The following is a 13,539-nucleotide window of genomic DNA, read 5'->3' on the forward strand; positions in this document are numbered from 1 at the left end:
TGTTGTCACACACTGACCATCATCAGCCTGTCAGAGGACACTGACTTGTCACACACTGACCATCATCAGCCTGTCAGAGGACACTGACTGTTGTCACACACTGACCATCGTCAGTCTGTCAGAGCTCTCTGACTGTTGCCATACACTGACCTTCATCAGTCTGTCAGAGCTCTCTGACTGTTGTCACACACTGACCATCATCAGCCTGTCAGAGCTCTCTGACTGTTGTCACACACTGACCATCGTCAGCCTGTCAGAGGACACTGACTGTTGTTACACACTGACCATCGTCAGCCTGTCAGAGGACGCTGACTGTTGTCACACACTGACCATCATCAGCCTGTCAGAGGACACTGACTGTTGTCACACACTGACCATCGTCAGCCTGTCAGAGGACACTGACTGTTGTCATACACTGACCATCATCAGTCTGTCAGAGCTCTCCGACTGATGTCACACACTGACCTTCATCAGTCTGTCAGAGGACACTGACTGTTGTCACACACTGACCATCGTCAGTCTGTCAGAGCTCTCTGACTGTTTTCACACACTGACCATCGTCAGTCTGTCAGAGCTCTCTGACTGTTGTCACACACAGACCATCGTCAGTCTGTCAGAGCTCTCTGACTGTTGTCACACACTGACCATCATCAGTCTGTCAGAGCTCTCTGACTGTTGGTCAGTGTGTGACATCATCAGTCTGTCAGAGCTCTCCGACTGATGTCACACACTGACCTTCATCAGTCTGTCAGAGGACACTCACTGTTATCACACACTGACCATCATCAGTCTGTCAGAGCTCTCTGACTGTTGTCACACACTGACTATCATCAGCCTGTCAGAGCTCTCTGACTGTTGTCACACACTGACCATCGTCAGCCTGTCAGAGCTCTCTGACTGTTGCCATACACTGACCATCATCAGTCTGTCAGAGCTCTCTGACTGTTGTCACACACTGACCATCATCAGTCTGTCAGAGGACACTGACTGTTGTCACACACTGACCATCGTCAGCCTGTCAGAGCTCTCTGACTGTTGTCATACACTGACCATCATCAGTCTGTCAGAGCTCTCTGACTGTTGTCACACACTGACTATCATCAGCCTGTCAGAGCTCTCTGACTGTTGTCACACACTGACCATCGTCAGCCTGTCAGAGCTCTCTGACTGTTGTCACACACTGACCATCATCAGTCTGTCAGAGCTCTCCGACTGATGTCACACACTGACCTTCATCAGTCTGTCAGAGGACACTCACTGTTGTCACACACTGACCATCATCAGTCTGTCAGAGCTCTCTGACTGTTGTCACACACTGACTATCATCAGCCTGTCAGAGCTCTCTGACTGTTGTCACACACTGACCATCGTCAGCCTGTCAGAGCTCTCTGACTGTTGTCATACACTGACCATCATCAGTCTGTCAGAGCTCTCTGACTGTTGTCACACACTGACCATCATCAGTCTGTCAGAGGACACTGACTGTTGTCACACACTGACCATCATCAGCCTGTCTGAGGACACTGACTGTTGTCACACACTGACCATCGTCAGCCTGTCAGAGGACACTGACTGTTGTCATACACTGACCATCATCAGTCTGTCAGAGCTCTCTGACTGATGTTACACACTGACCATCAGCAGCCTGTCAGAGCTCTCTGACTGTTGTCAAACACTGACCATCGTCAGCCTGTCAGAGCTCTCTGACTGTTGTCACACACTGACTATCATCAGCCTGTTAGAGCTCTCTGACTGTTGTAACACACTGACCATCGTCAGTCTGTCAGAGCTCTCTGACTGTTGTCACACACTGACCATCGTCAGTCTGTCCGGGCTCTCTGACTGTTGTCACACACTGACCATCATCAGTCTGTCAGAGCTCTCTGACTGTTGTCACACACTGACCATCGTCAGCCTGTCAGAGCTCTCTGACTGTTGTCGCACACTGACCATCGTCAGTCTGTCAGAGCTCTCTGACTGTTGTCACACACTGACTATCATCAGCCTGTTAGAGCTCTCTGACTGTTGTAACACACTGACCATCATCAGTCTGTCAGAGCTCTCTGACTGTTGTCACACACTGACCATCGTCAGTCTGTCAGAGCTCTCTGACTGTTGTCACACACTGACCATCGTCAGTCTGTCCGGGCTCTCTGACTGTTGTCACACACTGACCATCATCAGTCTGTCAGAGCTCTCTGACTGTTGTCACACACTGACCATCATCAGTCTGTCAGAGCTCTCTGACTGTTGTCACACACTGACCATCATCAGTCTGTCAGAGCTCTCTGACTGTTGTCACACACTGAGCATCGTCAGCCTGTCAGAGGACATTGACTGTTGTAACACACTGACCATCATCAGTCTGTCAGAGGACACTGACTGTTGTCACACACTGACCATCATCAGCCTGTCAGAGGACACTGACTGTTGTCACACACTGACCATCGTCAGCCTGTCAGAGCTCTGACTGTTGTCACACACTGACCATCGTCAGTCTGTCAAAGGACACTGACTGTTGTCACACACTGACCATCGTCAGCCTGTCAGACGAGACTGACTGTTGTCACACACTGACCATCGTCAGCCTGTCAGAGGACACTGACTGTTGTTACACACTGACTGACATCAGACGTTCAGAGCTCTCTGACTGTTGTCACACACTGACTGACATCAGACCTTCAGACCTCTATTTCTGGAACTACTATCAGCCATTTACAGCTCTCACCTGTCAAGCCTGGTCGCCAATGACAACACTGCCTCTGATAGCCAGCCCTTGCTTCTTGTCTGTGCTCTGCCTGTTGTACACATGAACCCAGCAATCACTCGGGTGATGATACATTAGCAGCAAGCACGGACTATAACCGTACCACAAAACTAAGTCTTTGTATCACTGCTCATCCTGCTGCACCAACCTACCCCCAAACAAAACGTTGCAAGTTGTTCGATGCCCGAGTGACAATAGAATATCCATCAGTTGCTGCTCTCGGGTTGTGCAGATGAATACTCACAGTATTTGATTCATCCATGCTGCAACTCAGAAAACCACAAGGTTGATGCAGGTGAGGAAGAACATTCAGCCCATTTTAACCCCTGTCCATCACCATCACCCCATCACCGCATCCAACCATCTCTTAAATGATTCCATTTTAAATGATCTCCTCTACTCCACCCAGAATTGAATCCCGTGTGTTGATCATCTGTCAGTGATCCTACGCTGCCAGCGGAGCACCATACTTAAAGGGACAGTGCATTGGACCTCGGGGTACAACACTGTCGCACCAATTCTCCGATCTCAGCTTAGCACTGGGAGAGTGGGATTGGAGAATTTACCCTCTTCTGTGAAGAATGTCTGAAAGTCAGTCTTAAGTTTGCCTTTTCCTAGTTTGAGCATGGTTCAGTTTGAGTTAGCGTTCCCGATTCACCTTTACTATGCTATTTCTCATCAACATGCTGCCCCTCGGCGACATTATCCAAAAACACATCATGTTCCACATGTACGCTGACAATACCCAGCTCTACCTCACCACCACCTCTCTCGACCCTTCCACTGTCTCTGATTTGTCATGTTGCTTGTCCGACATCCAGTACTGGATGAGCAGAAGTTTCCTCAAGCTAAATATTGGGAAGACCGAAGCCATTGTCTTCAGTCCCCACCACAAACTCCGTTCCCTAGTCACCGACTCCATCCCTCTCCCCGGTCACTGTCTGAGACTGAAACAGACTGTTTGCAACCTTGGTGTCCTATTGGACCCTGAGATGAGCTTCTGACCACAGACCCACTCCAATCACCAAGACCGTCTACTTCCACCTCCATAATACCGCCTGTCTCCACCCCTGCCTCAGCTCATCTGCTGCTGAAACCCTCATCCATGCCTTTGTTATCTCTAGACTGGACTATTCCAATCCTCTGCTGGCCAGCCTCCCATCTTCCACCCTCCATAAACTTGAGCTCATCCAAACCTCTGCCCATATCCTGACTCACAGCAAGTCCCATTCACCCCTGTGCTTGCTGACCTATGTTGGCTCCTGGTCCAGGAACACCTCAATTTTAAAATTCTCACCCTTGTTTTCAAATCTCTCCATGGCCTCACTCTTCCCCATCCCTGTAGCCTCCTTCAGTCCTACAACCCTCCGAGATCTCTGCGCTCCTTAAAACCTACCTCTTTGGCCAAGCTTTTGGTCACCTGTCCTAACATCTCCTTATGTGGCTCGGTGAAGCACCTTGGGACGTTTTACTACATTAAAGGTGCTATATAAATGCAGGTTGTTGTTGTTTTTATCGTTGTTAACTATATTATCTAACTCTCTTAGGTCCCTTCTCACTCACTTCCTTTCAAAGCTAAAGTCCCAACTTTCTCCAGTCTTGCCTCATAACTCACGAGGGATCGGCCTGGGCTTGAAATGTCTCACTTGTGTCTCGATGTACAAACTGGACAAAATATTCAAGAGGCAGTCAAAACAGAGCACTGCACAGTTTTGTATTTTTCTTTTTCTTTTGCCTGTTTAGTTCAGCGTTCTCTTTACCTTGCTTTATATATGCTAAAAATGATAGCAACTTGGCTCTTAAAATGGGGTCCATGCAACACAATACAATGCTACTTAATACAAGGTGATACAACACAATGTCATGCTGTGCAGTGCAATGCAACATGTTCCAAATTAAAGCAACACAGCTTAAGATTCTGATCTGACATATTTCCAAATGTTCTACCTTCTATTTGATTAAATAGCGTCTTGTCTGTTCAGTTAAATTCTGGTTTATATTGAAGATGATCAGATGCTTGCACGGCATTTCCTCACTTTGTCCAATGATAAAGGACTGTAAGCAAATATGAAGTAAAAGGCCAAAGGCCCTGGATCACAGTCTATACTGTTTGTTCCTGCATCAATCACTTTTTTGGACCTTTTTCAGATTTGTCAACTGTCAACGCTGCATGGAAGGAAGATGAATATTTGTTTGAAAGTAACTATGGCCTTATTTATTGTTTGAAGAGTGTATCTTATTTCTAGTCCTCCCTCCTGCCAGGCATGGCACACACACTGAAATCCTGTATCCTGCTCTTTGTTTCAGACGGTGCTGACGGAAGAGCAGAGATTGCAGCAAAGTCTATCCCTCAGCTCGCTGCAGGTAATACACTGCAGGACGCTGAATCGTTTGTGAAATTTCTTCTTCATCTCCAGTTATGAAGGAAGTGAGGCCCCGCTGGTTTTAACTTAAGGGCCACATTTAAATAATTGACGTTGGTGTCCGGCTCCAAGCCGGCGGGAATGATGTTAAGGCCGGCGGGCGGGAACGGGAATTGAGACGGGAGCAGTCATCGGCAGGGACCTGAGGGAACGGGCCCCGGCATAAAGTGAATGCGGGCGGGCAGAACCCGAAACAGATGGGACGTGTTGGGGGGGGGGGTGGGGGTGGTGAGTGAGAGGGAGGGCTGGGGCAAGAGAGGCCCGAGGATTTCGTCCTGCTCCTCTGCGAGTTTTAAATTTAAATCAGGCCCGGGCTTGCCTGCAGTGGGAGCCTCGGCCGACCTCACAGTCGGTGAAGTTAAGATGTGGTCAGGGGGGAGTGGTACGGCCTCAGGCCAGTCATTGGACTCTAGATTCATTATTCACAAGAATTAGGCCAGAGTTGCTGGATCATCGAATTGAAAATTAATTAAAACCACTCCCAACAATAACCATGCTGCCATTGTCCTTGTCCTTTTAGATTCTCAAGATAAGAAACAGCATGTCCAGTCCCAGAGCTCCAGTGGGAAAAAGCACAGTAAGTAAATGCCTAAAATGGAACCATTCTTAAACTAGAACTAGGGGGCATAATCTTAGAATAAGGGGCTGCTCTTTCAAAACTGAGATGAGGAGAAACTTCTTCACTCAGAGGGTGGTAGGTCTGTGGAATTTGCTGCCCCAGGAAGCTGTGGAAGCTACATCATTAAATAGATTTAAAACAGAAATAGACAGTTTCCTAGAAGTAAAGGGAATTAGGGGTTATGGGGAGCGGGCAGGAAATTGGACATGAAGCTGAGTTCGGATCGGTCAAGGCCCTGTGGGTGGCGGAGCAGGCCCAGGGGCTGAGTGGCCGGGTCCTGCTCCTACTTCTTGTGTTCTTTAGATTCGAGGTTAGGATCAGATCAGCCATGATCTTATTGAATGGCAGATCAGGCTCGAGGGGCCGATTGGCCTACTCCTGCTCCTATTTCTTATGTTCTTATGCCTTTTTCAAAATGCCCACTTGTTGAATGGGTTCATCAGACACTGACAGGGCACATCCCCACAGAGAGAATGTGGGAGATCTGTGGGAGTTTGCTCCTGGGACCATGTTCAGTGTAGTTCGTCCCAGCGGCTTCGACATCAGTACTGGCAGGAGGTCACCTCCTGGACCGCTCGGCTGGGGGAGTAATGTGTTGGTGTGACTGATGAGGTTGTCAATTCATGAAGGATGCCAGGTTGGGGCCATGAACTGTTCCTCAGTGCCAACCCAAGTTAGTCGGCCTCCCACCTTCCACCCTTCCATAAACCTGAGCTCATCCAAAACTCTGCTGCCCGTATCCTAACTAGCACCAAGTCCCGTTCACCCATCACCCCTGTCCTCGCTGACCTACATTGGCTCCCAGTCCGGCAACACCTCGATTTTAAAATTCTCATCCTTGTTTTCAAATCCCGCCATGGCCTCGCCCCTCCCTATCTCTGTAACCTCCTCCAGCCCTACAACCGTCCGAGATCTCAGCGCTCCTCCAATTCTGGCCTCTTGCGCATCCCCAATTTTAATCACCCCACCACTGGCGGCCGTGCCTTCATCCGCCTAGGCCCTAAGCTCTGGAATCCCCTTCCTGAACCTCTCTGCCTCTTTTAAAACGCTCCTTAAAACCTACCTCTTTGACCAAGCTTTTGGTTACCTGTCCTAATATCTCCTTATGTGGCTCCATGTCAAATTTGTGTTTGATACCTCTCCTTTGAAGCGCCCTGGGACGTTTTACTAAGTTAAAGGTGCTACATAAATGCAAGTTGTTGTTAGTCTGATAACTAATCTTCTCTCTAACCTGCACAGGATAGCCCTGTGATCATTTAGGTCAACCAGACATAGCCAAACAACTTAACATCTTGTGATCATGCAGTTTGGACCACCGACTGCAATAGCAACCATATCTGATGAGCAGATAGCCCAAGGGGATATCAATATATAGCAATCTATCTGAGGGCTTTAATGTGATAAACCTGTTATGAGGGGGCACGGGTGCAATTTCTCGACATTCCCTGGAAGTTGTGAAACATGTTCTGGATTTCCCACATCGTGCTTTTCTGAACATTAGGCAATGCCCAGAAACCACAGCCCCGAAATTCCAATGGTTTCATCGTGTGGAAACTCAGCCAATCTATCTGGGATGGGACTGGGAATTTGGGGAGGAGAGAGAAAGGATCCATCCATTTTACTCCCCATTTAAGTTCTACCCTGAATTCCTTTGTAAGTGAGGAGCGGTGTCAGATGCGCCCTACCCTAGCTAAGCTGCAGCCATGCAACTGATGGGTTTACACCAGGATGGTGTCATCCTTCTTTACAGCACAGAAACAGGCCATTCGGCCCAACTGGTCTATGCCGGTGTTTATGCTCCAAATGAGCCTCCTTCCAACTTACTTCATCTAACCCTATCTGCATATCCTTTAATTCTGTTATTTCTCTCAAAGAACCTTCAATCTAATTTATGCTGTCGTAAAACAGGGGCATCTTAGACCTGCAGCTGAAGAAGGCTGATGCTGGTCAATAAATAATAAAGGTCAATTGCTGTGTTTTTTTGTGCTGTTATGTAGAGACACAACTTTACTTTGGATTGGTCTTTGTCAAAATTTGTGGCTCTATTTTTTTGAGGTTTCTAGCTTCATTTCAAAGTTTCTCTCAAGACTCTCAAAAATTTCCCTAAAAGATAATCTAATATTTGGGAGAGCTTCAGCGTTGTGTGATCCAATTTTTGCCATCTCACCTCTGCAGTAACCAGGTTGCTCCATTGATTTTCCCCATACATCCCCTCAAGACACGGTTTACTCCAATAAAACTGTTTCCACTGGCAGGAGGGTCGGTAAACAGAGGACACAGATTTAAGATAATTAGCAAAAAAGCCAGATCGGAGATGAGAAGACATTTTTTTACTCAGCAATCAGTAATGATCTGGAATGCACTGCCGAAAACAGTGGTGGAAGCAGATTCAATAGTAACTTTCAAAAGGGAATTGGATAAATACTTAAAAAGGAAAAATTTGCAGAGATTTGGGGAAAGAGCAGGAGTGTGGGACTAATTGATAGCTATTTTAGAGAGCCGGCACAGGCATGACGGGCCGAACGGTCTCCTTCTGTGCTGTATGATTCTATGATTCTAAAAGCAGAAGTCGCATGAAGGCCCTAAGGTCACAAACACCTTTTTTCAATGCCAGGAGCAGTTCATGTTTCATTCAGAACAATCTTGAACATTATCCAAGTTTTCCAAACTCCAACAATTTCAAAATCTTGTGCAAGTGAAAAATGTAAAACTTCTCAGAATAACTGCAGTTTATTCCCTTTGTGACTTTCTAGTTTTCCTTTGATCTGCTGTAACACTTCTCCTAAATGTCCCCCAAGGGCCTGGCATCTGAGATCTGGACATCTGCTCAACATGACTATGAGCCCCTTTAGGACAGAGGTGGCCGTTCTTTCAGGGCCAGAGTCCTCGGATGGAACCTGGGCAGGCTTGGCCTTTTGATTTCTTTCCACTTATAAAGGCATCTGAGGGGGAATGAACTCTCTGTGCTGCTATCCTGAGGGAGGACAGAACCCTCGGAGCCATTGCTTGCTCTCCCACCAGCCATAGAATCAGGGTTTCAGTTGCCACTGATCAGCAGAAGAACTGGCCTTGTGGAATTACTAATATCCCTTAATCTATGAGACAGAGTATACCGAACATCCGGCATCGCTATAATAAGGATAAGCCCTGGAGATTTTGCAATCCAGTATATCTAATGAGCTCATCATTCTCTCCATTACATTATCCAAGGCCTGAATGCCACGTGGTAAAGCCTGCACTTTTGAAGGAGATGATCTGCTTCTGGGCCTCTGTGTTTTGCAGAACATAAGCAGAGGTTCCTGGAGCTGCCACTCGCTCCAAGATGCTCGGCTATGTTGAGAAGCCCTCTCTGACAATGCTGCAATGGATGGCACTGGATTCTGCCGCCATCCCTGACATCGGCCACACATTATCCACCAGACTTTGCAGTGTCTTCATGGGGTTTGGTACTCTGCGAGCATCTTCTTTTCATGACAGGGGTTGCCTTTTCTTTAGTGTCCACCATTGTCCACTTCCAGTACCACCTTCTCTGGCTTTCTCCACTGCTGTGCATCACCCGATGCCTGCTCTTCATCTAAACTCTATCACCCTCAGTGAGTCTGTTTGGGCTGGTGAGTGTGAGCGTGAGTGACAGTGTGGGTGAACTTCTGCTGACAATCCCTGCTGTTCAAGGTCCCACTTGGGTCAGTTTCTCTCTCTGCTTCTTCTTTCCTGCTTCTAGCTCCTACAGAGACAAGCACAGAGATACCTGCCATCCACTTTTTCCTTACTGTGCTGCTCATGTAAGGGTCTCCTCAGATGATAAGTTTCAGGGAGCTGAAGTATTTTATTCTCTACTTGAACATTATCTTTCCTCCTACACAAGCCCTCCCATGTCTGCATCCTCTATCATCTCCACAGAGTGGTATGCTGATATCTCTATAGCCTCCTCCTCTTGCTAGTTTGATAGATGGAGCTGTCTCTCCTCCTGTAGCTTGTTGCTCACATGAATTATGTGCCAATTGTTCCTGCAAGGGAACAAAAATGTATTACTTGCAGGCACAGACAACTACTGCAGAATTCTTCTCACTTCTCATACAGTGTTCCCATAGACACAATGAGGCGTCAATGGCCATTCTTGCCATGCAGGATTCGACAGTCAGATAATTCACATCTTCCATGTGAAAAAGTATTAAAGTGCATTAAGTTGACAGGGTCATACTCTTATGCGTGTGACTGCACTTTTAGGGTTAATAATGGTCTATAGACTATAAAAAGTCTACAGGAGCTTGCTGCTACCACACTTACCTTTGCTGACCTTGTGAGGTCAGTAAACTGCTTCTTACATTGGAGAAGGGTCCCAGGAGTTAGAGAGTTTCCACTCACTCCTGCACCACCTCCTTCCACATGGTCCTGGCTGCTATCTTGGCAGGTCTCTTGCCACCCAATCCCCCTACTGCACCTCCCCCCCCCCCCCGCCCCCCGTGCCTAATTTCAGTAAGAGGAATATTTATATCACTCTCTCAGAAGTTTGCTGCTCTTCTTATTATTTGTTCTTTTTGGACTTTCTTCAGCTTGCCTCCTCCTGGTATTACTTCAAGAACAGTCCATCTTTAAACCTTGCAGCTGCACTCTCATAGCTACTTCCTCTCTCCCTCCCATGAATTCCCTGGGCCTCCTAGGAAATTGCGGATGGGATCCGTGCTATGGTCCCGCCCAGCAATATTAAGATTAGTTGACCCCTTGGTTTCTGGCGGGGTCAACACCGGGGTCACTGGCTGGGCAGATGTCCCACCACACTGCACTTCTGGTGCCAAGTCCCAGGGCTCAGAACCTCAAGGCTACTTGTCTGCCCCACACAGGCACCTATATAATGCTTGACCAGTTCAGCTAAGGTTGTGAAACAAGCATCATAACATTTCCAATTAGAGTGTCCAACTTCAGGCCTCAGTGAGAACTGGAGGGTTACATTCCACTTTAAACTGCTTAATGTTATACGTGTGTTTGAAAAGGCCCTAATCATTTTGAAACCTCCTCCTGCGCTTCACACAATGAATTACTTTTGAAGTGCAGTGTCATATTATGTGGGCATAAATTGATTTTATTGCACCTGCTAACACAATTGGAGTCAAAATCCATCATGTTTGTCTACTTAAATAGGACACAAGTGTGAAGTATTAATCATTAGTTTTCAAGGGATCAGATTGCTGAATTAGAAGCTGAGAGTTGAAGTGAAACCAATAAAACAAGGTTTTACCTAGTCCAAAAATGCCAAATATGGGGAGGAGACGAAGGATATTAAGTAATATGATTCCGTTTTATACGGTGCGATTGAGACACTTCCATCTCACCAAGTAAGTTACATGGGAAAGGCTTTAGATACTGGAAAGAACAGATTCCTAGTCAACAGAGCAAGTATCATCAACTCATTAATAATAAGATGAGAGCCATATGTCAAGTTGGATTTTTGAGGACTTCATTATTGTTCATTATAACCACCCTGCAATAAGCCAGGTGACCATGTGCCAAAGCTTTTAACCAATCACAGACCACAGGCCTGTATATTGTCTCACTGGGCCACGCTGCTGAAGTTCCTGATTTTATTTTTGATCAACACTCTGGGCAAATCATTATAGTTCTATCCTTCACAGAGGAGATTCAACTACTGCTGAGGGAGAGGATTCCTCTGAGGAGTGCATCCAGAGCCAAGTCCACAGCACCATGGGTGGGTCAGGGGGGAGGAGACGGGTCAGGAGAGCAATATTGATAGGGGATTCAATAGTTAGGGTAACAGACAGGAAGCAGACGTGATTCCAGGACGATATGTTGCCTCCCTGGTGCCAGGGTCAAGGATGTCATTGAATGGCTGCAGATCATTCTGAAGGGAGAGGGTGAACAGCCAGAGGTCGTGGTCCATATCGGTACCAATGACATAGGTAGAAAGAGGGATGAGGTCCTGTAGGCAGATTTTAAGGAGCTAGGAAAGAAATTAATAAGCAGGACCTCAAAAGGTAGTAATCTCCGGATTACTCCAGGTGCCACGTGCTAGTTTAGAAAGAGGAGGGTAGAGCAGATGAATGCGTGGCTGGAGAGATGGTGTACGAGGGAGGGCTTTAGATTCCTGTGGCATCTCCCCATTCTAGGGGAGGTGGGACTTGTACAAGCCGGATGGGTTGCACCTCAACAGGGCCGAGACCAATATCCTCACGGGGAGGTTTGCTAGTGCTGTTGGGGAGTGTTTAAACTAGCTTAGTAGGGGGATGGAAACCTGAGCGTAGATTCAGAAGGGAGAGAATCAGAGCAGAAAATGGAAGGCAGAAAATTAGTAAGTGAGTTTGGAAGGCAGAGGAAACAAAGGTTAGAAAATAAACAGCAAGGGAATTTGGCAGTGCTTAAAAAGGTATACACCTCAATGCAAGGAGTATAGTGAATCAGGCAGATGAGCTGAGGGCACAGATAGACACTTGGCAGTACGACATCTTAGCTATTACAGAAACATGGCTTAAAGAGGGGCAGGAATGGCAGCTCAACATTCCTGTTTACAGAGTTTTCAGACGAGATAGAGAAGGGGATAAAAAAGGAGGGGGGTTAGCAATTTTGGTTAAAGAAACAATTACAGCTGTGAGGAGGGATGATATGTTAGAAGGATCATCAAATGAGGCCACACATGGGTTGAGCTAAGGAACAAAAAAGGGGCAGTCACACTACCGGGAGTGTACTATAGACCCCCAGTCAGTCAGAGGGAGATAGAAGAGCAAATATGTAGGCAAATTTCTGAGAAGTGCAAAAGCAGTAGGGCAGTAATAGTAGGGGATTTCAACTACCCTAATATTAAATGGGACACAAACAGTGTGAAGGGTATAGAGGGCCCAAAATTCTTAAATTGCATTCAGGAGAACTTTTTTAGCCAGTATGTAGCGAGCCCAACAAGAAAGGGGACAGTTCTGGATTTAGTTTTAGGGAATGAAGCTGGGCAGGTGGAAGGAGCATCAGTGGGAGAGCATTTTGGTGGTAGTGATCATAATTCAGTTATATTTAGCATAGTTATGGAAAAGGACAAAGATAGAACAGGAGTTAAAGTTCTCAATTGGGGAAAGGCCAATTTTACTAAGCTCAGAAGTGATTTTACTAAGCTAAAGTGATTTAGCAAAAGGAAGAGCTACTTGAAGGTAAATCAGTGTCAGAGCAGTGGGAGGCATTCAAGGGGGAGATTCAAGGGGTTCAGAGTAAACATGTTCCCACAAAGAAAAAGGGTGGGGCTGCCAAATCTAGAGACCCCTGGATGTCAAGGAGCATACAGGATAAGATAAGGCAAAAAAGGAAAGCTTATGTCAGACACCAAGAACTCAATACTGCAGAAAGCCCAGAGGAGTATAGAAAGTGCAGGGTTGAAATTAAATAGGAAATTAGGAAAGCAAAGAGAGGGCATGAAAAAATACTGGCAAGTAAAATTAAGGAAAACCCAAAAATGTTTCATAAATACATTAAGAGCAAGAGGATAACTAAGGAAAGAGAAGGGCCTATTAGAGACTAAAAAGGTAACCTATGTGAGTAGGCGGAAGATGTTGGTATGGTTCTTAATGAATACTTTGCGTCTGTCTTCACAAGGAGGGGGACGATGCAGAGATTGTAGTTAAGGAGGAGGAGTGTGAAATATTGGATGGGATAAACATAGTGAGCAGACAGAAAGGTGTTACCTAAAAAGGCCACCGAATATACAAACCCCCAAAAAAAAGAGAGAGAGAGAAGGA

At 46.6% G+C, this 13,539-nt stretch overlaps 1 protein-coding gene across 1 annotated transcript in view; it reads left to right on the forward strand.

Moving 5' to 3' along the window:
* Positions 1 to 13,539, forward strand: part of LOC137328128 (ETS homologous factor-like) — a 43,587-nt gene that overhangs the window by 14,481 nt on the left and 15,567 nt on the right. The window contains exons 3-5 of the mRNA XM_067994307.1: positions 4,916 to 4,966; positions 5,075 to 5,131; positions 5,711 to 5,767. Of these exons, the coding sequence (XP_067850408.1) occupies positions 4,916 to 4,966; positions 5,075 to 5,131; positions 5,711 to 5,767 (165 nt within the window). The remainder of the gene's footprint in view (positions 1 to 4,915; positions 4,967 to 5,074; positions 5,132 to 5,710; positions 5,768 to 13,539) is intronic.

Source organism: Heptranchias perlo, chromosome 12 (genome assembly GCF_035084215.1).
Source record: "Heptranchias perlo isolate sHepPer1 chromosome 12, sHepPer1.hap1, whole genome shotgun sequence".
Taxonomy (NCBI): Eukaryota; Metazoa; Chordata; class Chondrichthyes; order Hexanchiformes; family Hexanchidae; genus Heptranchias; species Heptranchias perlo.